Source organism: Hyperolius riggenbachi, chromosome 11, assembly GCF_040937935.1.
Source record: "Hyperolius riggenbachi isolate aHypRig1 chromosome 11, aHypRig1.pri, whole genome shotgun sequence".
Taxonomy (NCBI): Eukaryota; Metazoa; Chordata; class Amphibia; order Anura; family Hyperoliidae; genus Hyperolius; species Hyperolius riggenbachi.
The window spans coordinates 247,383,350-247,409,666 of NC_090656.1; the positions used below are offsets into that span (position 1 = coordinate 247,383,350).

A 26,317-nucleotide genomic window follows, 5' to 3' on the forward strand; every position below is an offset into this window, starting at 1 on the left:
CCCCCCTAAGACCTGGGGCAGAGGTGACAGCAGCCCCCCTAAGACCTGGGGCAGAGGTGACAGCAGCCCCCCTAAGACCTGGGGCAGAGGTGACAGCAGCCCCCCTAAGACCTGGGGCAGAGGTGACAGCAGCCCCCCTAAGACCTGGGGCAGAGGTGACAGCAGCCCCCCTAAGACCTGGGGCAGAGGTGACAGCAGCCCCCCTAAGACCTGGGGCAGAGGTGACAGCAGCCCCCCTAAGACCTGGGGCAGAGGTGACAGCAGCCCCCCTAAGACCTGGGGCAGAGGTGACAGCAGCCCCCCTAAGACCAGGGGCAGAGGTGACAGGAGCCCCCCTAAGACCAGGGGCAGAGGTGACAGGAGCCCCCCTAAGACCAGGGGCAGAGGTGACAGCAGCCCCCCTAAGACCAGGGGCAGAGGTGACAGCAGCCCCCCTAAGACCAGGGGCAGAGGTGACAGCAGCCCCCCTAAGACCAGGGGCAGAGGTGACAGCAGCCCCCCTAAGACCTGGGGCAGAGGTGACAGCAGCCCCCCTAAGACCTGGGGCAGAGGTGACAGCAGCCCCCCTAAGACCTGGGGCAGAGGTGACAGCAGCCCCCCTAAGACCTGGGGCAGAGGTGACTGTAGCCCCCCTAAGACCTGGGGCAGAGGTGACAGCAGCCCCCCTAAGACCTGGGGCAGAGGTGACAGCAGCCCCCCTAAGACCTGGGGCAGAGGTGACAGCAGCCCCCCTAAGACCTGGGGCAGAGGTGACAGCAGCCCCCCTAAGACCTGGGGCAGAGGTGACAGCAGCCCCCCTAAGACCTGGGGCAGAGGTGACAGCAGCCCCCCTAAGACCTGGGGCAGAGGTGACAGCAGCCCCCCTAAGACCTGGGGCAGAGGTGACAGCAGCCCCCCTAAGACCTGGGGCAGAGGTGACAGCAGCCCCCCTAAGACCTGGGGCAGAGGTGACAGCAGCCCCCCTAAGACCTGGGGCAGAGGTGACAGCAGCCCCCCTAAGACCTGGGGCAGAGGTGACAGCAGCCCCCCTAAGACCTGGGGCAGAGGTGACAGCAGCCCCCCTAAGACCTGGGGCAGAGGTGACAGCAGCCCCCCTAAGACCTGGGGCAGAGGTGACAGCAGCCCCCCTAAGACCTGGGGCAGAGGTGACAGCAGCCCCCCTAAGACCTGGGGCAGAGGTGACAGCAGCCCCCCTAAGACCTGGGGCAGAGGTGACAGCAGCCCCCCTAAGACCTGGGGCAGAGGTGACAGCAGCCCCCCTAAGACCTGGGGCAGAGGTGACAGCAGCCCCCCTAAGACCTGGGGCAGAGGTGACAGCAGCCCCCCTAAGACCTGGGGCAGAGGTGACAGCAGCCCCCCTAAGACCTGGGGCAGAGGTGACAGCAGCCCCCCTAAGACCTGGGGCAGAGGTGACAGCAGCCCCCCTAAGACCTGGGGCAGAGGTGACAGCAGCCCCCCTAAGACCTGGGGCAGAGGTGACAGCAGCCCCCCTAAGACCTGGGGCAGAGGTGACAGCAGCCCCCCTAAGACCTGGGGCAGAGGTGACAGCAGCCCCCCTAAGACCTGGGGCAGAGGTGACAGCAGCCCCCCTAAGACCTGGGGCAGAGGTGACAGCAGCCCCCCTAAGACCTGGGGCAGAGGTGACAGCAGCCCCCCTAAGACCTGGGGCAGAGGTGACAGCAGCCCCCCTAAGACCTGGGGCAGAGGTGACAGCAGCCCCCCTAAGACCTGGGGCAGAGGTGACAGCAGCCCCCCTAAGACCTGGGGCAGAGGTGACAGCAGCCCCCCTAAGACCTGGGGCAGAGGTGACAGCAGCCCCCCTAAGACCTGGGGCAGAGGTGACAGCAGCCCCCCTAAGACCTGGGGCAGAGGTGACAGCAGCCCCCCTAAGACCTGGGGCAGAGGTGACAGCAGCCCCCCTAAGACCTGGGGCAGAGGTGACAGCAGCCCCCCTAAGACCTGGGGCAGAGGTGACAGCAGCCCCCCTAAGACCTGGGGCAGAGGTGACAGCAGCCCCCCTAAGACCTGGGGCAGAGGTGACAGCAGCCCCCCTAAGACCTGGGGCAGAGGTGACAGCAGCCCCCCTAAGACCTGGGGCAGAGGTGACAGCAGCCCCCCTAAGACCTGGGGCAGAGGTGACAGCAGCCCCCCTAAGACCTGGGGCAGAGGTGACAGCAGCCCCCCTAAGACCTGGGGCAGAGGTGACAGCAGCCCCCCTAAGACCTGGGGCAGAGGTGACAGCAGCCCCCCTAAGACCTGGGGCAGAGGTGACAGCAGCCCCCCTAAGACCTGGGGCAGAGGTGACAGCAGCCCCCCTAAGACCTGGGGCAGAGGTGACAGCAGCCCCCCTAAGACCTGGGGCAGAGGTGACAGCAGCCCCCCTAAGACCTGGGGCAGAGGTGACAGCAGCCCCCCTAAGACCTGGGGCAGAGGTGACAGCAGCCCCCCTAAGACCTGGGGCAGAGGTGACAGCAGCCCCCCTAAGACCTGGGGCAGAGGTGACAGCAGCCCCCCTAAGACCTGGGGCAGAGGTGACAGCAGCCCCCCTAAGACCTGGGGCAGAGGTGACTGTAGCCCCCCTAAGACCTGGGGCAGAGGTGACAGCAGCCCCCCTAAGACCTGGGGCAGAGGTGACAGCAGCCCCCCTAAGACCTGGGGCAGAGGTGACAGCAGCCCCCCTAAGACCTGGGGCAGAGGTGACAGCAGCCCCCCTAAGACCTGGGGCAGAGGTGACAGCAGCCCCCCTAAGACCTGGGGCAGAGGTGACAGCAGCTCCCCTAAGACCTGGGGCAGAGGTGACAGCAGCTCCCCTAAGACCTGGGGCAGAGGTGACAGCAGCTCCCCTAAGACCTGGGGCAGAGGTGACAGCAGCCCCCCTAAGACCTGGGGCAGAGGTGACAGCAGCCCCCCTAAGACCTGGGGCAGAGGTGACAGCAGCTCCCCTAAGACCTGGGGCAGAGGTGACAGCAGCCCCCCTAAGACCTGGGGCAGAGGTGACAGCAGCTCCCCTAAGACCTGGGGCAGAGGTGACAGCAGCCCCCCTAAGACCTGGGGCAGAGGTGACTGTAGCCCCCCTAAGACCTGGGGCAGAGGTGACAGCAGCCCCCCTAAGACCTGGGGCAGAGGTGACTGTAGCCCCCCTAAGACATGGGGCAGAGGTGACAGCAGCCCCCCTAAGACCTGGGGCAGAGGTGACAGCAGCCCCCCTAAGACCTGGGGCAGAGGTGACAGCAGCCCCCCTAAGACCTGGGGCAGAGGTGACAGCAGCCCCCCTAAGACCTGGGGCAGAGGTGACAGCAGCCCCCCTAAGACCTGGGGCAGAGGTGACAGCAGCTCCCCTAAGACCTGGGGCAGAGGTGACAGCAGCTCCCCTAAGACCTGGGGCAGAGGTGACAGCAGCTCCCCTAAGACCTGGGGCAGAGGTGACAGCAGCTCCCCTAAGACCTGGGGCAGAGGTGACAGCAGCTCCCCTAAGACCTGGGGCAGAGGTGACAGCAGCTCCCCTAAGACCTGGGGCAGAGGTGACAGCAGCTCCCCTAAGACCTGGGGCAGAGGTGACAGCAGCCCCCCTAAGACCAGGGGCAGAGGTGACTGCAGCCCCCCTAAGACCAGGGGCAGAGGTGACTGTAGCCCCCCTAAGACCTGGGGCAGAGGTGACTGTAGCCCCCCTAAGACCTGGGGCAGAGGTGACTGTAGCCCCCCTAAGACCTGGGGCAGAGGTGACTGTAGCCCCCCTAAGACCTGGGGCAGAGGTGACTGTAGCCCCCCTAAGACCTGGGGCAGAGGTGACTGTAGCCCCCCTAAGACCTGGGGCAGAGGTGACTGTAGCCCCCCTAAGACCTGGGGCAGAGGTGACTGTAGCCCCCCTAAGACCTGGGGCAGAGGTGACAGCAGCCCCCCTAGACCAGCAGCTCCCCTAGACCAGGGGCAGAGGTGACAGTGCCCCCCCTAATACCTGGGGCAGAGGTGACAGCAGCCCCCTAGACCTGGGGCAGAGGTGACAGCAGCCCCCCCCCCCCAATACCCGGGGCAGAGGTGACAGCAGCCCCGCATATACCAGTTTAGTATTTTATTTCTGCCATCAGTAAAGTGTGCCTGTAGTGGAAAAAAGTGCCCCTGGAGGGAACTTACCTTGGGAGTGGAAAGCCTCTGGATCCTAAAGATGGGATCCAGCGCTGGGACCATTGAAGATCTGTTCAGCCGCTATCCCGCTCCAAAAGCTGCCTGAATCAGCTAATCATGGGCTACTACGCGTCTGTGGCCCCAGCCAAGTCCCTACTCCATTGCTGTGCATGCGTAGTTGCAATTTTTGCTTACTGTGCAAGAGCAGCATGCTCACCACAACAGGAGCGCAATGGAGCAGATGTGCGAATGGGGCCGCAAGTTCCCTTTACTGAGGGGCGGAGCAGCGGGAAATGACGGCAAGGGACCAGAACAACTTCAGGCTGGGTGCACACAATATAATACACAAATCTGATTTATTAAATTAAACACACTTAGCAGACCTTGTATGAGACCTCCCTAAAATATAACTTTTATTTCTTACAGTAAAATCTTTCCATCTTTAAGAATTTGGTTTGTAATTTAGATATTGATATTTTTATTTAATTCACATTAACCTAGTAGGGTAGTAGAAAACATATTGATATATCTTAGAAAGGACCTTCTGTATTGTCAATTCTTATCAAACCCCCTACCAGGCACTAAATTAGTATATATGCTGAGTTACTTCAAATAGTACAGAACCCTCCACCTAAAACCGACATGTTTCGGCTCCTTAAAAATGGAGCTGTCGTCAGGGCTACAATGAAAAGGTGCTTAGGGTGCAAAGTGCATAATGGGTGCACACAAAGCAGAAACATTAGCCTAGCATAAAAAGCTGCATTTATGCAGCAATGTGAGGCCTAGTGCACACCAAAACCGCTAGCAGATCCACAAAACACTAGCGGTTTTGGGTGCGGATGACAGTTTAGTCCCAGTGCACACTGGGCGGATCTTGATGCGATCCGCCGGGTGTTCACCGGCCGCATCCGCATGGCTAATGAATCTCTATGGGCTGGTGCACACCGGCGGTTTGAGGTTTTTTAGCAAACCGCAAATGTGCAGCAGGAGGCACGTTTGCGGCTTGCTAAAAACCTCAAACCGCCGGCATGCACCAGCCCATAGAGATACATTAGCCATGCGGATTTTCTGGCGGATTTGGCCGGCGGATCCGCCTGGTGTGCACTGGGCCTGAGTCTATGGGGCTCAGAAGAGGCTGCGTTTTTACAGTATGCGTTCTGCAGACGCTTGCAGTGTTGCATATTATGCAGGCTGGCTGCCAAAACGCACATAATGAAAGTCTATGGTAACGTGTATGCATAGCGTTTTGCATGCATTTTTGATTAAAAAATAAAGATCTGATGTACTTCTGCTTCCTGTTATCTTGCTAGTGATTTGCATACATTTGTATATAAAAAAACATACAAAAAGCATATGCGTTTTACATTCGCAAACGCATGAAAAACACCTCTGCATAAAAAAACTCAAAGCGCGATAGAAAACTGCAAACGCAACATCTTAAAACGCTACTTTTTCACGCGATGTCATATGTGATCCCAGCCTCAGGTTGCTGGAAGAAGCCCCAGGTAAGATAGCCTGGCTAGATTTAATTCCCTTTAGGTCCACTTTAGATGTGCAGAAAGCCAGAATCAGGGCCAGTTTACACTAGGGGCGTTTACCACCCTTTTTCAAGCGATTTATTTTTTTTTTTTTTCCTACAAAGCACTTGAGCAATTATTCCCTATGGGCTCTCTTCCACTACGGCGTTTGCGATGGCTGAATTGCAAAAACGCAAACTGCTAGAGCCCTTTTCCACTAGCGTTCGCGCCGAGCGATTGCGATTTAGCAAATGTACAAAATTCCGCTGCGATTTCTCGGCGATTGCGATTTTGCAATGCACTGCATAGCAAAATCGCGGCAATAATCGTTCCGCCTCGCGATTAGGTAAAAAAACGAATTGTGGAAATGACCTACCGCGATTCCTCTGTTAGAAGCAAACCGTAGCGATTTGGAAAATCACTAGCTGTTTGCGATTCAGCAAACGCCGTAGTGGAAAAGGGCCCTAGTGATTTTTTTCAAATCGCTACAGTATGCTTTTAACATAGAAATCGCGGTAGGTCATTTCCACTACCGCGATTCGTTTTTTACCTAATCGCGATCGCGCGGCGGAGCGATTATTGCCGCGATTTTGCTGTGCATAGCAAGATTGTGATCGGAAACGTCGGGAAAGCGCCGTAAAATGTTGTACTTTTGCTGAATCGCTAGCGTTCAGCGCGATTGCTAGTGGAAAAGGGCCCTATGAGAGAGTTCACATCTGAGTGGTTTGTTTCCGATGCACTCAGGAAAGCGCTGCCTGGACCATTTGCGAGGCGTTTTTGCTATAATGGAAGGTATAGGAAAAACGTTAAACGCTCTCAAAATCGCTCTGTGCAGCGATTGCGTTTACAATTTTAAGAATACATTGTATTTATTCTTTTCCGGGTCAAAGAGTTCACTTCCTGACTTGCTTCAGGGAGTGAATTACAAAACCGCTCTGAAAAAGCGCTTAAAGCGCTTTTTTTCAGAAAGGCAGTGGAGCACTAAGAGGGGGGGAAAAGCGCACAAAGCTTGTGTTTTTGTTTTTAGGTGTGAATGGGGCCTCATTACATCTCATTGACCATCTATAGTTGTAGCGCTGTACAGCATCTGCCAGTCTCTGCTATCCTAGCAGCTTGTGGAGCTGTCAGTATGCTGTTCCATGATACCGATATCCTTGTGTTTATCAGCCTCCGCCATGCGTGGAGTCAGCCATTTTTAAATATATGTAAAAAGCGTACTGTCTGCTTTGTGCATTTTAATAGTTGCTTCTCCTGCTGCTTACGCAGTGTAAGTATTAAAACTATAAAATTAAAAGTAAACTTTTTTATTAATCTGGTACTAGTAGACCTAGCATAAAGTGTGTGTGTGTGTGTGTGTGTGTGTGTGTGTGTGTGTGTGTGTGTGTGTGTGTGTGTGTGTGTGTGTGTGTGTTACATGTAACGTACATTAACTTACAGCAATGAAAAATCAATGGGCTGTTAACAGTGCAGATGTTGCGTTGGTGTCTAACGCTGCACGTTTTTAGCTGTGTTAGACTGTTTGCACATGCTCAGTAATGTTTTTTTTTTTTTTTTTTTTTTTTTTTTTTTTTTACACATGCGCCGTTTTCGTTCTATCACTGTGCGATGAAAACGCCGGGCTAAACGTCCAAGCTGTAGTCTTTCAATGCGTTGCATTAGGGGCATGTTATGCGACCTTAAAGTCGAATCAAACGCAACGCAGTACGCGTCCGGTGATGTGAACATGGACAGGCATGCGCACTTGGCTGCGGTCCGGAAGACTTTCTGGGGCCAATTGTGGAAGAATGGAGATGCAGAAGAGGACTGCGAGGGAGTGATCAGGCCAGAGGGGGCTGGAGAAAGCCTCAGGTATATTTATTTTCTTTATAATCGCCCATCTTGGTACACTTCAATGAAAGTTTGTTAAACTATGTTTCACGACATGCCACCTTCCACTACCTTTTCAGTCCACCACACTGCTGTCTTTGAACAATCACCAAGTTGGGTTAAATTGTGGGGAATCGTTCCGATCCTCATTAAAAAGACGCTGAAGGCAGTTTAAAAACTGCTTTTTACCTTTTATGTGAGGCATGTTTGCCCCTGTTAATACGCCGCCATCCTGCGGCAGAACAAGAGGTCTTTACCCCCCAAATCCCCCGGGGCACAGTGCGGGGAGCGCTTTTGGGAGAGGCAGAGCTTTGGGCTGTAGCTCAGCCTCTACACCCGTCTATCAGTGTGTATCTCCGCCTCCCCCACCCCTTTCAGTCTTTTTTCAGTGAGAGGGGCGGGGGAGAGGCGGAGATATGCCCGGATTGACGCGCATGGAGGCAGAGCTGCAGCTGAAAGCTCTGCCTCCTCCAGTAGCAAAATCCACAACCAAGAAAGTAGTGGATTTTGCAGGGGGGATTTGGGGGGTAAAGACCCCTTGTTCTGCCACGGGATAGCGGCGTTTTAACCGGCAAACATGCCTCACGTAAATAAAAGATAAAAAGCTTCAGTGTCTCTTTAACTTTCCCGAGTTTTGACGTGAGCGTTAGTTTACAACGGCGCCAACAATGCTTGCCGATTGGGTCAGATGGATGTGTACTCAGCTTCAGCTGGCCACTAACGATACAATCTTTTTCATCCAATCTTACCATTTCTAAGTAATATAAGGTAACTTCCTAAATTATCCATTGAATATATTCACTCCGTTTACCCTTCTACTACATAGATTTGGTAAGATTGGATGAAAAAGATTGGATCATTAGTGGCCCCCTTTTAATGTGGTTGGGCTTTGCTGTATTTCAGGGGATGAGCTTTCTTTTGCCATTTGTGTACCATCACATGGGGGTGATGGGGTCACCGTGTTTCCTCTGCAGTTTATGGCTGTTTGGTTTCCCTCCAGTTGTGAGCAGTCCCTCCTATTGTAGCCTCTTATGGCTCATACTCACGGGCTACAATTGTCGCTGCAACACGCGGCGCGCGCGTGTTGCGGCGACAGGTCGCCCGTGAGTATGAGGCGCAACACAGGCGCGCACCCCAAACTGTCGCTAGTCCGCGTGAGTATGCGGACTAGCGACAGCAACCTCTCGCCAGAACACGGAGCTTCCGGCGGCGGTGGAGGAACGTCGGCGACAGCTTCCGTCGCACAGCTGATCCCTCTTCCGCGTGTACGTGGGGGGACCTGTCGACGAGCTGTCACCGGCCTGTCGCGCACTTGCTTACGTGTGCTGGCGGCAGGCCACAAATGTAGCCCGTGAGTATGGGCCATTAGAGCAGAGGGTTTATTTTGCAGACATGAGTGTGATTTAGGGCTCGTTTCCACTAGAGCGAATCTGCATGCGTTTCCCGCATGCAGATTCGCTCAACCAATACAAGTGGATGGCGCCATTTCCACTTGTCCAGAATTCTGTGCGGCTCGCTATGCAGGAAAAATCTGCACAGCAGAGCCGTCAGAATTCGCACGCCGCACACCCGCACGCGAATGTAACTAAATAGGAAAACCGCAAGCACTTAAGTCTTGCGGTTTTCCCGGCGTTTCCGCGTGCGATTTCGTTTAAAAACCCATGTCAATGCTTGCCGGCATTGACATGGTTAAAATCGCGTCGTTAAAACCGCGGGCGATTCCGCGTGAAAATCCGCATGGAAACGTCAACGAATCCGCAACCGCATGCGGATTCGTTGACGCGGTTTCCGCGAGCAAATCGCGCCGCTCAAGTGGAAACGTACCCTAAGCGGTCTTGATATTGAGCTGTGGCAGACACAGTGCAGACACAGAGTACGTTGAGGGCTGTGGCTGCTTCTCTAGGGCAGAGGTAGCTCATAATCTGCCTGATCTGTGAATCCTCTGTCATCTGTACAGTCCTCTCTGATCTTTGTACAAAGAGCGTTTATTATAGGTTAATCTCGTCACACACCTCCTCATTAGTCTTGGAAGTCACAAAGCGAAACTCGTGGTCTACCACTGCTGTTTACTTCAGTGCATGGCAAGCCTCCAGTGAATGCCTTCTAGGGTGCCCTGACACAGGAACCATTATTGTTCAGCACACAGCAGCTTACATAAAGGCTTTACTGAAAGGAATGAAACAAGGGTCACCTCATTATATTGCAGATTACTACTGCATATGGATTTATACAGCACTGACATCTTCTGCAGCACATTACAGAGTACATAGTAATGTCACTGACTGTCCTCAGAGGAGCTCACAATCTAATCCTACCATAGTCATAGTATAATGCCCTACCATGTTATTATTATGTATTTATATAGCACTGACATCTCCTGCAGCACATTACAGAGTACATAGTCCTGTCACTGACTGTCCTCAGAGGAGCTCACACTCTAATCCTACCATAGTCATAGTCTAATGTCCTACCATGTTATTATTATGTATTTATATAGCACTGACATCTTCTGCCGCACTGTACAGAGTACATAGTCATGTCACTGACTGTCCTCAGAGGAGCTCACAATCTATGCATATGGGTTATTGCATGTTGGATTATTGTGGCTCTACAATTGACAAGCTGACACATCATTGCATTCCAGCAGTTCTGGAGGTGTGGCTAACTTACAGGGACAAGGGATACTTTGCATATTGAGCACTGATGCATTGTGGGACACCTCATATGCTCACTCCAACCTGAATTATCACAAATGCCATCTGTTTTAAGATGGCAAACGTTTGTTTATTATCAGGAAATTTTTTTTCTTTTTGTCAGCATGGGAAGAGGCCCCAGTCACACTTGAGCATTTTGCCGGCGATTTCGGCAAAACGCTCAAACGCAAGCGCTTTTGAAAGCGCTAGTGCAATGAAACCCTATGAGCCCGTTCTTACTTAGGCGATTTGCGCGAATCGCCCAAAAACGCTAAATGCAAATGCTTAGCCTTTTCAGGCGATTTCCTGGCGATCGCGTTTCAGTGGTATAGAAGCGCTAAACTCATCAGGAAAAAATAGCCAAGTGTGAATGGTGGTTTTTTTCCCGTTAAACGTGCAAAATCGCCATAGCAAAACGCTAGCAAAAAATCCACACGTGTGAATGGGCCCTTTGGCCCAGTGCACACCAAAAACCTCAAAACGCTAGAGGTTTCTGAAGCAGATTTTCAGAGCGATTCGAGGCACGTTTAGGCCCCATTCACACCGAAAAACCACAAAACGCCGGCGGTTTTGTGGGAGTGATTTTTCCATGATTAACACGGAAAATCACTGGACACTGCAGCGTTTTGGGAGCAATTGGGATTAGCGTTTCTATATATGCTAATGCGATCGCTCCAGAATCGCCAGAAAAATGCTGGAGGGTACGAGTTTGCGTTTCAGCTGATCGCTACAAATTGCAAAATGCTTCAGATGAGAACAGCCACATAGACTAACATTGCACAAGTGCTTTTCAAAACTAGCGATTTCCAGCGATTCTGAAATTGCCTAAAAAGCGCTCTGGTGTGAATGGGGCCTTAGAGAGGTTTTCTAAACATGCCTAGCGGTTTTTGCAACATTTTTGTGTAGCAGATTTCATATATTATTACAGTAAAAGCTGTTACTGAACAGCTTCTGTAACAAAAACGCCTGGAAAACCGCTCTGATGTAGCGTTTTTTTCACAGCAGGTTGCGGTTTTCCTATACTTTACATTGAGGCAGAAACGCTTCTGCAAACCGCAAAAGTGCAGCAGGAGCCACGTTTGCGGTTTGCTGAAAACCTCAAACCGCCGGTGTGCACCATCCCATTGAAATACATTAGCCAAGTGTGCACCAGGCCTGAGACCCACTGCAGGGTGCTTTTTGATCAGTCAGTGCTGTTTGTGTTTTAAAAAAAAAAATAGTTCCCATTGACTTGTAAGGAGGCTTTTAGGACCATTGTAGTCCCTTACACACTCCAATGAGTTCTGGCGTGTTGCAAGCCCTACAGCATAGAGCCAAATTAATCCATGCCATGCACTGATGAGGATCAAACAATCCGAAACAGTCTGTATGCATGTTGGATTATTATGGCTCTGTACAATTTAAACAAGCTGACACATCATTGCATTCCAGCGGTTCTGGAGGTGTGTTTAGCTTCTAAGGGTACAATGGTTAATTTGCATATATTCAGCAGTGGTGCTCTGGGAGACATCTCAAGCTCACTCCAACCTGAATTATCGCAAATTCTTTCTGTTTTAGGAAAGCAAACTTTTTTGCTTATAAAAATTGTAGGAGTATCTATATCTCAACTGCAGCGCTGACTAATCAAAGAGCGCTCTGCGGGGTGTCTCAGGCTTTAGTTGTGGTCCAGGCAGTGTTGGTGATGTAGAGGGTTAAATGATTGCAGCATTCACAGCGCCCTTTGCCCCTTGGCCCTCCTCTGCTGGACTCTGACCCTAGATGGCACTTTTGTGTTGTCACAGCACTGCTAGTAGTTGGTGTGTGGTTATTTTCCACTTTCAGATAACTTTACTGGATTGGGATTTTTTAGCTCCTGTTCTGCATTTTGTAGACTGTCAGCATCTCTTAGGCCTCGTTCACATTGCGTTCCGATCACGTTAGTGTTCACGTTGGGCGTTTTTTGACAGTGTTTCTTTTTTAATTCACTCTGACGCAAGTCAGGAAGTGAACTCTTTGACCCGGAAAATAATACAACGTATGTATTCTTAAAAACTCAATCGCTGCACAAAGCGCTTTTGTGAGCGTTTTGCGCTTTTCCTATACCTTCCATTGAGGCAGAATCGTTGCCTGTGTTTTTGGCTCAGGATATTGCTGAAGTTACTTTTTGGGAAATATCTCTTCCTATTCCCTTTCTGTCCTCTTTTCTAACAGTAAGCCAACTGCACCGCACATACATAAAGTAGCCATGTTGCCCAGATAACAGAATTCATCAGATCGGAGGTTTGCGTGACGGGGAGGAATGGGGGCGGGCATGGCAGGCAATGGCGCCCATGGTGCTGTTGCGCTCATGGTATGAGTCATGTCTGCACCCCTCTAGATACACCTCTGAATGCACCCTCAGGCTGTGTTCTCACTACAGCAGAAAAAAATATTTTTTTTCTTTGTCCTTTTTTATGGCATCAGAAAACTGGCAGTGAATGGATCCTATTTTATAAATTGGATCCCTTGACACCGGTCAGTCTGCACCAGATCCTTTGCAGTAAGCTGGCTGCACTTCTGTGCCACAACAGGGCTGTGGAGTCAGTACAAAAAAAATCACCCGATTCCTCAGTTTATGAATCTACCGACTCCAGGTACCCAAAACTTCTCTGACTCCTCAACTCCGATTCCTACTCCACAGCCCTTGCATGGCTATGGAGTGGCAACAAAAATCATCCAACTCATCAGTTTATCAAACCACCAACTTGCATCAGTCCTGGTCTACTGCGCATGCGCGGGAGGTCAGCACATGTGCAGGAAACCCAGACTGGACCCCACTGAGCCGGGTAACTGGGCTGAACGTCAGACTGTGGAAGGAGGACGTGGGACTCAGACGTGTTTATGGGGCGGGAGGAAGCCCTAGGTAAGTATCAAATCTTTACTTTCTGAGGTCTCTGGTACACTTTAAAGGGGAACTGAAGAGCGAGGTATATGGAGGCTGCCTTGTTTGTTTCCTTTTAAGCAATACCAGTTGCCTGGCAGCCCTGCTGATTCTCTGCCTCTAATACTATTAGCCATAGCCCCTGAACAAGCATGCAGCAGATCAGGTGTTTCTGACATTAAAGTCAGATCTGACAAGACTAGCTGCATGCTTGTTTCTGGAGTGATTCAGATACTACTGCAGAGAAATTGACCAGCAGGGCTGCCAGGCAACTGGTATTAATTAAAAGGAAATATGGCAGCCTCCGTATACCTCTTACTTCAGTTCCCCTTTAACCTTCCTGGCGGTAACCCTGAACGTAGTTCGGGGTAAGCCACGCAGGATGCTTTCTCAGGCCCTGCTTGGCCGATTTGCATGAATTTTTTTAAATTTTTTTTTGCTACACGCAGCTAGCACTTTGCTAGCTGCGTGTGCACACCGATCGCCGCCGATTCGCCGCTGCGCTGGCCTATCAGCGCCAGGCAGCGCTGAGGGGTGGATCGGGACTCCTGATGACGTCATCACAACCGTCGCCATGGTGATGGGAAAAGCCCTCCAGGAAATCCTGTTCTTTGAACGGGATTTCCTGATTGCAGGTCGCCAGAGGCGATGGAGCTGGTGGGGGATGCCGCTGCACAGCGGCTATTATGTAGCAAGCCCTGGGTTCTCTACATGATTTACAAAAAATAAAAATAAAAACTGCTGCTTTAATAGACCGCCAGCAGGGTTAAAGTGTCAATTGGCATGCAATAAGTGATTTGCATCCAAAGAATACACTGGCTGACGGGCCATGAGATTTCTTAGCAAAGCGAATGATAATGCGTTTCGTGATACATTAAACACTTTGTCAGGTCCAAACCAGTCTAGTGGGCAGTGCAAACTATAGGTAAACCCTTGTAGGGACCGTGTGCGTTTGTAACCTGGGTGTAAATCTGTGGCCTCCGGCACGAGCGTTGTCTTGGATGGTAATCCGTCACCTGTATGTGGCTGAGCTTCATTTCTACCAGGCCCCACCCAACAGTTTACTTACGCAAGCTTACATAAATAATACATCTCATATAAACCACTTGTATGTTGTGTAAAGCGCTTATGTAACCAATACACCGATAATACACTGCCCAAAACTGATATTTGAGATGATGGATGTTTTGTCTTGTAATTATCATCGAGATGCGCTACAGCCCAGTCCGACTAAAGTGTGAGCGTCATTTACATACCTGAATTCGTAACTCGTACAGTAAAAAATACAAAAATATTGATAGGTATGGGACTGTACATTTATATATATATTTCATCATGCATCGTCAGTTTAGGTCATTTTGCTTGCGGTGTTTGGCCTGTGTCAGTGCTGTTCAACTTCATGGGCAGGGGGTGTGTCAAGCACCAGTTCTGGCTAAGGGGCGGAGCCGAGAGCAAATTAAAGGTGGGCCTGACACACACAAATACCCCGGGGGGGGGGGGGGGTCACATCCGGTCCGCCAGTTGGACAGCCCTGGCCTGTGTCAAGTGCTACAAGCCTGTTGACCCTTCATTGTTTGGTCCCCTGTATCCGACACAGGTAGGGATTGGCTAATGGCGCGATATGTGTACTTGACAGCTGGAAAAGCACAGCTAACACTCCACTTCCCCCCCCCCCCCCCCCCCGTGCAAGGTCAGGTGACACGCCAGGAGCTATGCATGAGGGCTGGAAAGCCAAAGGGAGCTGCAGGAAGGGTAGAAGATGGTGCCTGGAGGCTGGGTAAGTATTTTCTGCCCAACAATGCCCTGCAAAGCAGTCCTCATTATGCCCTTAGGCATGCCGGTTAGTTGAGATTTCTGGCTGAGTTCCAGATAACAGGGTAGTGCTGTAAATTGAAGTAATATCCAGCATGTCCAATCTGCTTTCAATCGAGAAACAAACTTTGAGCTGAAATCCGTCGTTGGCAATCAGTAGGCTTTTTTTCATTAAATCTGAACAGAAGTAAATATTGCATGGTCAGAATCAGAATCTTTTATTTCGCCAAGTACAACGGGGGTTGTACCCGGAATTGTTTTTGGCTCATACAGGGTCGGTGATGGTACAAACACATACATGCGAACTACAACACATACAATCATATACAGTATAGTACAAAGTAAACGTATACCTATGTGTACATACGGCACATAACTATGGTGAAGGACGCGTGGGGTAGTCTGGAGTGCTGTGTGAGGGGAGCAGCCTGCCGACTACCGACGGCGCTCGCACAGCTCTGCAGCAGTTCCAGATGCCCCGCAGTGTGTCCTGGAAAAGAGTGGATAGAGGAAGAGAGAGCAAGAAGGGATAGCTAAGAGAGAATGAGGAAAGAAAGAGAGAACCAAAGCAAGAGGTGAGAGACAGAGGCAGAGAGTCCCTTAGGGCTGCCGATCGAGATCTGTGTACCGAATCTGTACTGTCTGATTTCTACTATAAAAAATATCAATCGAGTCCCTGTGATCTGCTAGATCCCTCTTTGCCGTTTCCGCCGCAATGCTGGCTTTTAATTTAGGCAGTGTTTACAAGCAAAAGAACATGGCTGCTAAGTGTGTGTGTGTGTGTGTGTGTGTTACAGTATACTACAAGTTTTTATTACATAGTGAATTATCTGCACTCCAGGCAGGGATTCTCAGTTTCTCAGTATGTGACAGGCAGCTCCCCCCTCAGACAAGCTGAAATTGAGAGCAGAGACCCTGTCTGTGACTAGTAAACAAAGACACACACACACACACACAGCCTGCAAGGGGCGTGCATAACTTCTCCCTATTACAGCAGAGGCAGTGCACTCCTCCCTGGGTCAACAAAGCTTGACAAAGAAAAGTATGTATGTATAATATTCAGTGACTATGCAACTAGAAAAGGCTGCAGTAATCCAGAGCACATTAGAACAGGTATAGGAACTTATATGATAGAAGAAATAAGGCTGAAAATTTTGTTAGAGCCTCTTTGAAGTGAATGGGAACCGCATTTAAAAAAATGAGACAGACACTTACCCCAGGAGAGGGAAGGCTCTGGGTCCTATAGAGCCTTCCGGGTCCTCTCCTGGTCCCGTCGTTCCGGTGCTGGCTCGCCCGGTAGCAGTATGTGACTAAATTAGTCAAATACTGCTTTACCCGGCCGAAGAAGTCTTCAGGGAGCCCGAGTGCTCCTGAAGAAGGGCGGCCCTGTACTGCACCTGCACAAGCACGCTCTCTTGCACGCTTACGCCTGTGCAGTATGGAGCCGCACGTCTTCAGGAGGACACGGCTCCCGAAGACTTCCAAATACCTTTTCAGTGGGAGATTGAAATGGGGGCGGGGGGTGGGAGCCAGCACAGGATAGAGAGCACCGAGAGAGGAGACGGAAGGCTCTATACGACCCAGAGCCTTCCCTCTCCTTAGGTAAGTATTTGCTTCATTTATTTATTTATTTTTTAACTGCGGTTCCCATTCACTTTAAAGGACAACTGTACTTTGCAAATGTATGTGCAGTTACCCTGGTGCACTTAGATACCTCCCCTTCCTGGTCTGCAGAATGGGGCCATGAGGTTCAGTATCATGGTTTGGAGACGGGACTATCGATATCACGCCTCATTCTCGGTCTTGGAGCTTGCTGGGAGAATAAAGGTGCATACACACGTCCAGTTTTTATTGCCCAATCACTGGCCAATTTCACCATCTTCATGTAGTATGAGGGCTGACAGAAATTGGCCCATACGCAATTAATTTTTTTTCTCCTCGTAGATAATTTTCATCTTCTGTTTAAAATGACTTTTTAGCGTTTTACAATTGAAAAAGTACTATCAAAATCCATTTATTGTCTTGCTTGCTGGTGGTTTAAAATTCTATAGCAAGATGTGACAATATCACCTGGGAGAACTCGGGAGAAAACGTGCATTGCATGTGGGTAATTGAATACTATGAACCTATTTGGCTCTATTCCCAAAACTTCTCATAAATGACTTATTTATCACTGAATTGATACAAAAAATACCCTTTTAGCACATTTACAAGCAATCACTCCACTCCAAGTAAGTTGGTTAACTTCAATTCAATATTACTTTTTTTTTACCTTAAAGAAAACCTGAACTGAAAATTAAAAGTGAAAATAAGCATACACAAGTCATACTTACCTTCCATGTAGTCTACTCCTCAGTGTCTTTCTCCTGTCCCGCGTCCTGTTTAACTGTGATCAAGGGAATTTTCCGTCCTCCATTTTGAAAATGGCCATTACCCATAACAGCTTTCTGGTCAGCACACTGTTAAACTGTAACATCGCCCACTTGAGCCATAGGGAAACATGGACATTACCTGGTACATCAGTTTTCCTCTCAGCTATAACTGACAGCAACTGATATTTTACTGACAGCAACTGATATATTTCAGATCTGACAAAATATTGTCAGAACTGGAAGGGATTGTCAGAAGAAAATGGTGAGCTTCTCAGAGGAACTGATGGCAAGGTAACTATGTAATGTTCATTTGAAGTTACCTCATGTGTTTATTTTAAATATTTTTACTCAGTACAGGTTCTCTTTAACCCCCTTGGCGTTCTGATTCTGTCAGGATTTTAGGGTCAAAAAGCCGTGTAAATTTTTATTTTTTTTTCATGCTTTTAGATCCTAAAACCTTAAAAGTTATGCTGCTAGGGAGATCTGCAGCAGCCCAGCACTCACCTCCCTAGGATCCAGTGCTGCAGTTTTCCCTTAGTCTTCTGGGTGGCGCTGTAACCCTGCAGTGAGATTGCCTGCTGTCGTCATGACAACAGACGGCGATCTCGCCAGGGGGAAGCAGAGGAAGAATAGCGGCCGATGCTGGGAGTTAAAACTCCTGCTGGGCGCATTGCTCTGCATAGACCTCCTGGCAGCTACCATGAGTTCAGCTCAGGGTTACCGCTCCTAATATGGTGTTTTTTGTTTCTTCCCACCCTGAGCTGAACTAGCGATTACCGCTAAGGAGGTTAATTATGTTATGTTTTTGGGAGCTTAACCACTTAAAGACCATGGGCTTAAACACCCCCCTAAACATCAGGCCATTTTTCACAAATTGGGCCACTGCATCTTTAAGGCCTCGCTGCAGGGCCGCACAACTCGGTACAGCAAGTGAATTCCCCCGCCCACCAACAGAGCTTTCTGTTGGTGGGCAAGGATCACTCCCAGGATGTTTTATTTTTTTACAAATATTGTTTTTTGTATACTCTCCCTCCCTCTCTCCCCCTGCCAGCCAATCACTGTGATCGGCTGTCATAGGCTTCAGCCTATGACAGCGGATCACCCCATAGCAAGTAAGGGGGACAGCTGTGTCACACGGCTGTCCCCAGTACATCGCTGCCATAGATCGCAGTGCTGTACTAAGGAAATAGACAGCGGTTGCGTTGCACCGTCTAACAGAGTGGCGATCGCTGCTGGGAGACTGAAGGCAGAGCTCCGTCATCAGAGCTGAGATGCGTACGCATTTACACCGATCTGCGTTAGTCAGTCCCTGGGGTAGCCATCGCGTTCATGCCCATCGGCGTGACACGGCCCTGTAGAGGTTAAAAAAGTAACATGGGTATGGTGAAAAAGCTTTGTGAAGTTTGCTGATTTTTGTCGGTAAACTAAATGGCAAAACTGGCCAATCATTGACCAATCAAAATTGGGTGTGTATACCAGGGTTTAGACTGGGGCAGTAGCTCTGCTGATCTGGTCATTGACAGATATGCAGATGCAGCTGATTCAGGTCAACTGCAGAGCGCTGGGTACACCTGAGTTTGAGTCTGGTGGAAAGCTGTCTCTTGATGGCCAAGGAATGACCATTCTAATGCACCAAGCGTCCATGTGAATGCCTTACTGGCATGACTGTGTTGCGAACACTTCGATTTCATAATTCGATAGACCCATCCTAGCGAATTTGTAATCAAGTAAACGTTTTTTAAATGAATAGCTGTTGGGATCAAAGTTTCCCGTGACAGGTCAGCATTTGTCATGTCAACAGATCCCATCACTATTTTGCAAGAAAACAGACCTTGGATATTCACTTTTTTATCTGTGCTCAGCGGTTTAACTTGGCGACGTTCATACTCCCAGGGCTGCTTATCATCCACTTGTGAAATATCTAGCCCTGGCACATTGCTGGGTTTTGAATATTATCCAAAAACAAGACTCCACTATAGTGTGACGCCGAAGGGTCACTGCAGTCAGAGAATAGGGGAATTCATTTCCAGGAAGCTGAAAAAACTGTGTGCTAAGAGAGGTTTATGTATCGTAGGGCCAATTAGAGATGTGTAATGTGATGCTAATTTAGGGTAGGTGCACACATAACATGAAAGGCTGCGTTTTTATCTCGTGCAGATTTTGTTTGTGGGCGTTTTTGTTGCGTTTGTGGATTTTTTTTCAAGCATTTTGTGTGCCTTTGCGGTTCGAATATGCGTTTTTTTAAATTGCGTTTTATGCAAATAACTAGGAAGACAACAAGAAGCGGAAATGCATCGCAACTTTTTTTTTTCTTATAAAAACTCATCAAAAATGCATACCATTGAGTTTCCATTGACGGTCATTATGTGCGTTTTTGCATAATTTGCAACAAAACCAGCGTTCTTGAAAATGCACGCATAGAAAACGCATATGCGGTTTTTTTTTTGTTTTTTCTGCGGTACATAGACTTCTATTAGCGTAAATAATGAAGCTTTTTCTGCTAAGTGTGCACCTAGCCTCCAGAGTTGATGAAAAATGTCACACCAAAAAAAAACCCAAACACAATTTATACCTCCCTCGCTTTCTGTACCCCCCCCCTCCCCTCCCAATGCGCCACCACTGACTGCGTCTCCATACCGTCTTCGCTTCCCTCTCAGCCAATCGCAGAAAGATCCCTTCTGCCTACTGCTCTGCTCAGTGTCTGGGGCCCATGGCTTTGGGGCTGGGACCATGGCTCTGTTATTGGGGCAAGTCACTGCAATGATTGTACCGGCAATGTGCACCTTACAGTGTACCCGAACCAAAGCTCTGGTACAAAATAAGATACTTGGAGAGGGAAGCCTCAGGATACTATTGAGGCTTCCCTCGCTCCCCTATTGTCGCTGAGCGGAAGATTGGCGACAAGACATGGCGCGGCCAAGCTGCAGGAAGAGGAAGTGCACAGCCCTGGTATTAGCGACAATGCCTTGTTTCCAGGTCTGGTACAAGGACTGGTTGGTCGCACTCCTTAGTAGTGTTTTCGCTGATGCCCTAAAAAAAAAAAAACTTACCTCCCTACAGTGCCTTAAACTGATAATATCAAGTGGTGAAGGTGCAAAACTCTTAAAGAGAAACCGTAACCAAAAATTGAACTTCACCACAATCAGTAGCTGATACCCCCTTTCCCATGAGAAATCCTTTCCTTTTCACAAACGGATCATCAGGGGGCTCTGTATGGCTGATATTGTGGTGAAACCCCTCCCACAGTGTGATGTCAGGACCATGGTTCTGACATCACACTGTTGGAGCCTTCTTGTATTGTGGTACAGCTGTTTACAACTACCAAAAATAGCAAGCAGCATCTCCTTCCAGTGACATCACCTGCCAGCAGTAAAAATGTGACCACATGTGATAAATGTCAGAATGTAAATCAGGAAGAGGAAAGATTTTACAATGGGCAAACACTGACTAAATCATTTATACAGAATTCTTGTAAAAATGAAGCCCTTTTTATTACATTATTTTCACTGGAGTTCCTCTTTAAACAGTCCAAAAAGGAGAGGTAATGTTAGTCTTACCGCTCCTGAAGAATAGGGTCAGTGGTACTGGAATAAAAGTTTTTTTGTTTTCCATTCAACAATATCAGACAATGCGTTTAATGGGTGCTTGGCCACTTTCTCAGGTCAATTCTGTTTAGAGTGCCTTACTATCTGGCAATGTTAAGCCCCTCTACTAATGTGTCATACCTCCGTGCTGCCCATAGATTTGACACTTGACAAGGCCAACGCTGCTTATTTTGGCCAACTCAAGTTTTTGGTTTTAGTTGAAAGCCCGCCTGCAGGATACAATTTGAATACAATTTTCTGATGGTGACCACTTCTGCAAATGTGACCAATCCAAACCCCTCCAGTGATCCTCTAGTGATGTCACCAAACTTGCTTCTCTGATAGTGTTGTCCTCTTCCCTCCTTCCTCAGAAACCCGACGTCCTGACCACCGGCGGTGGAAACCCAGTGTCCGATAAGCTGAACGTCCTGACCGCTGGACCTCGAGGCCCCCTGCTGGTGCAGGATGTGGTCTTTACAGATGAAATGGCGCACTTTGACCGCGAGAGGATCCCGGAGAGAGTGGTCCACGCTAAAGGAGCAGGTGGGAGCTTTCCTCGTGTATCTATTATAGATGGTCTATCCAAGCGTGGAAAGTGTATGCAACTTGGAAAAGCGGGCCAGAAAAATCTGCTTCCTTACGTATTTGATTTGGCTTAATTGCAAGTGGCATACGATTTGCATAAAAGAGAAAAATTAGCTTCTTATTAACTATCTCCACCATCTACTTTGACTATTATTTTGTGTTTTAAAGCGCTAACATATTACGCAGCGCTGGGCAATAAATATATACGATACAAGAATGTCAGACGTAACAAAGTTATACAACCTAAGACAAAACTATACAAGATTATACAGAATAAGTTGTGCGCTCCAACCATAAGTGATAATAGTAATGTTAGTCAGTCTCACCAGGAGACTTGTTTGTGAATCTGGATTGCTAAATGCCAGAAGGAGCTTTGTGCGGTTCCCCTGATAAATATATAGCATTAGTATAGCGCTCAACAGATTTAATCGCATATTGACTCCCTAGAAGTAACAAAACTAAAATAAAATTAAAACTAAATATAGGTCCATTTCATAATTCAGGAACAGTCCCATAATAATTTCTGATCGCATAAGCTTCACTCAGATGGTACACCTCCTCAGATCCACTTTGGATCACCGCGTATATGTTTTAAAGATACCAAAGTGGATCTGAGGAGGTGTACCATCTGAGTGAAGCTTATGCGATCAGAAAATATTATGGGACTGTTCTGAATTATGAAATGGACCTATGTTTTAATTTTAGTTTTGTTACTTCTAGGGAGTCTATATGTGATTATGTCTGAGCGCTAGGCCTGAACGATTTTAGGAAAAGATTGAATTGCACGATTTCTAACAGAAATTGCGATTTCGATTCACGATTTTTTTTCAATTTGAGCCTTTGCACTAAATTCTCAAAGTACAATACCATTTACAAACATGCACTGACAGAAAATGACAACATACTATCAAATTCATAGTATGATGTCATTTTCTGTCATGTTTATAAAGGTTACTGCATTATGTGAATTTATCTAAACAAATAGCTATAAATCTAAAATGCGGTGATGAAAATTAAAGGCAAGAAATAAGAATTGCTTTCAATTAAATTTATTAATATGAAACATGCATGTGTCTTGCATGAACATTCTTGAGGGCCCGCTTCCACTTGTGCCGCACGCGTCAGCGAGACGCGCGGCGGCACTTCCAGGTCTGCGGGTACGCAGACGAATCCCATCAGCCGTGCCATGCAAGGCTATGGGATTTGCAGCCTCCCGCACAACTTCAGATGGAAATGCCGGCCGAATCGCTAGCGCAAGCGATTCGGCTGGCGGCACTATTCATCCCTACGGCAGAGTTTCCCTGTGCGATTTGCCTGTGGGGTAACTCTGCGGATTTGGCGTGGTTTCCGCGCCAGTGGAAACAGGCCCTTAAAGTTTTTTTTACTGCCCCCGCTGCAGCTTTGCAGAAGATCACCACACAGTCACACCACAGCAGTCATTATCATTATCACGCTGACACAATGTGCAGCGTGACAGAGGTGATACAAAACTTGAATGACAGGGTGTGGGCGGAGTCTGCTGCTTATGTTAGTGTGATTGACTTGCATGTGGGCGGAGTCTGCCGCCAGCCCAGCAAATGATGTGGAAGTGCTGGGAGGAGGGAGTCGCCAAGTAAGAGCCAGACTCTGCCGCTCATACCACAAAAAAAAAAGTGACACAATAGTGATTGTTTGCTGACAAGTGATTTTTCAGCAGACTCGGCGTGCAATCTGCCCAGCTTATGATGTGGGGGTGCTGGGAGGAGTAAGCCACTGAGACGGAGTGTAAGAGGGGTGGGCGGAGTCTGCTGCTCGTAACAAGAAGTGATTTGACAGCCGTGCAGGCGGAGTCTGCCGCCCGCCCAGCTAATGTTGTAGAGATGCTGGGAGGAGTGACCTGCGGCGACACGTGTGAGAGCCTGCGGGCGGAGTCTGCCGCCCGCTCCGCTGATTGGCTGCACTCTAAAGTTAGTGGAGAGTGAGCCGCCTCCATCACGGCAAGTGTAAACACTGGCACTAAGCCGCCGCGCACCGCCGCTGCATAGAGCGGGAGAGGGTACTGCTGGATTGGCTACAGAGGGGGGTGAAAATCGTTGCTATGGCGATCACGGAATCGTCATTTCCGTGATCGCGATTTCGGTCCAAAAACGATTTATCGTTCAGGCCTACTGAGCGCTATACTAATTTACATGCTATATACAAAACTATACAAGGCAAACTGTACAAGATGCATGACCATGTGATCTCGGCTGGTTAGGTAGGCCCAGTAATACAAGTACGAGGCTGTCATAGGAAAGGAGCACACAATCATGTGGAATACACTAGGGAAGGGAGAGGGTATAAGAGACATGATCATGTGATTTGGGCTGGTTAGGTAGGCCCAGTAATACAAGTACAAGGCTGTCATAGGAAAGGAGCACACCATCATGTAGAATACACTAGGGAAGGGAGAGGGTACAAGATGCATGATCATGTGATTTGGGCTGGTTAGCTAGGCCCAGTAATACAAGTACAGGCTGTCATAGGAAAGGAGCACACCATCATGTAGAATACACTAGGGAAGGGAGAGGTTACAAGATACAGGATCATGTGATTTGGGCTGGTTAGTTAGGCCCAGTAATACAAGTACAGGGCGGTCATAGGAAAGGAGCACACACTCATGTAGAATACACTAGGGAAGGGAGAGGGTACAAGATACATGCTCATGTGATTTGGGCTGGTTAGGTAGGCCCAGTAATACAAGTACAGACTGTCATAGGACAGGAGCACACTATCATGTAGATTACACTAGGGAAGGGAGAGGGTACAAGATACATGATCGTGTGATTTGGGCTGGTTAGGTAGGCCCAATAACACAAGTATGAGTCATAGGAAAGGAGCACACCATCATGTAGAATACACTAGGGAAGGGAGAGGGTACAAGATGCATGATCATGTGATTTGGGCTGGTTAGGTAGGCCCAGTAATACAAGCACAGGCAGTCACAGGAAAGGAGCACACGATCATGTAGAATACACTAGGGAAGGGAGAGGGTACACGATACAGGATCATGTGATTTGGGCTGGTTAGGTAGTCCCAGTAATACAAGTACGAGGCAGTCATAGGAAAGGAGCACACGTATCTTGTACCCTCTCCCTTCCCTAGCGTATTCTACAGGATTTTGTGCTCCTTTCCTATAACCGCCTCATACCTGTATTACTGGACCTACCTAACCAGCCCAAATCACATGATCCTGTATCTTGTACCCTCTCCCTTCCCTAGCGTATTCTACAGGATTGTGTGCTCCTATCCTAGGACAGCCTCGCACTTGTATTACTGGACCTACCTAACCAGCCCAAATCACATGATCATGTATCTTGTACCCTCTCCCTTCCCTAGCGTATTCTACATGCTCATGTGATTTGGGCTGGTTAGGTAGGCCCAGTAATACAAGTGTGAGGCTGTCATAGGAAAGGAGCACACGATCATGTAGAATACACTAGGGAAGGGAGAGGGTACACTATACAGGATCATGTGATTTGGGCTGGTTAGGTAGGCCCAGTAATAAAAGTATGAGGGAAGGCTTACAATCTAAGGGTGGGGGGAGGTGGAGGTAGGGCTGTAGAATAAGCATTCAGAAGAGTGTGTGGTAGGGGGTGGGTAGGCCATCTTGAAAAGGTGGGTTTTGAGGGCTTGTTTGAATGTGTTGGAGGGGGCAGGTCTGATGGGCAGTGGAAGGAAGTTCCACGGGGGGGGTCAGCTCTTGAGAAATCCTGCAGTTGCGCATAAGTGGGAAATGCATGGAGTAATTGGGCGAAGGTCATTGGAGAACCTTCTTGACATGCAGAGGCACTGAGCTTTGCACCAGACCTATTTGAGTTTTATGCTCTGTTTCTATTGCCTGATGAAGCGTGAGATCCCTGCGAAACGCGTTGCACTTTCTGGCGTATATAAGTTTTTGAATATACTGTGTGTGTCTGCGTCTGCATGGAGAAGCTAAGTCTACCTCTGCCTCCTCTCATTTTAAACCATTTTAGAATATTTTATTCTTTTGGGGCCTATGTCTGCTTATACAGTTTTTGACATGCTTGCTTCATTAGAGCGGTTTTAGTAATACCAGCATTAAGTTACCCCTACTCCCTACACACTCACTCACTCTTCATCTTCGTGGCCATGCTCCCCTCTGTCCCAGTGTGACAGCACTGCGCAGGTATCAGTGGGATTGAGCCTGCGTAGTACCATGGAGAATTAAGCCATGCACGAGCGGCTCAGAGCTACTGAGCAGATACTGGTACTTTGCACCTGCGCAGTGCGCCCCGCGCTCGTACACTGATGGGAGAATGCCCGCTAGCAATCATCAGTATTAAAGTCTCTAAGAATGTTTAGAGCAGTGCAGAAGGGATGTACAGAGATCGGGGAAGCCTTTGGACCCCCCCCCCCCAGACAGTGTCAGCCTCGGCTGGTGTGACTTTGAGGAAATCCACCTGCTGGCCAAGCTCTTCCATCGCTGGGAGAGCACTGCGCAAGCACCCAACTGCAGGGAGAGGAAAGGAGAGGGGAAATCTCACTCGGCCACACTTGATTTGCTGATTTTTACCAACCGAGGATGGCGCGATCAGGCCGAAGGGGGCTGGAAGAAGCCCCAGGTATGTATAAAACTTTTTTTTTTTTTTTTTTTTTTTTCTTCGTCTCGGGTACACTTTAACCTTCCTGGCGGTAACCCCGAATGTAGTTCGTGGTAAGCCGCGCAGGAGGTTTTCTCAGGCCCTTCTGGGCCGATTTTTGCTGCACGCAGCTAGCACTTTGCTAGCTGCGTCTGACACCGATCGCTGCCGCCCCGCGCTCGATCGCCGCTATCCGCCGCCCCCCCCCCCTCCCCCAGCGCTGAGGGGGGGATCGGGACTCCCAA

At 49.2% G+C, this 26,317-nt stretch overlaps 1 protein-coding gene across 1 annotated transcript in view; it reads left to right on the forward strand.

Moving 5' to 3' along the window:
* LOC137538471 (catalase) overlaps positions 1 to 26,317 on the forward strand; it is a 73,972-nt gene that overhangs the window by 1,455 nt on the left and 46,200 nt on the right. The window contains exon 2 of the mRNA XM_068260683.1: positions 21,237 to 21,408. Coding sequence (XP_068116784.1) covers positions 21,237 to 21,408 — 172 coding nt within the window. The remainder of the gene's footprint in view (positions 1 to 21,236; positions 21,409 to 26,317) is intronic.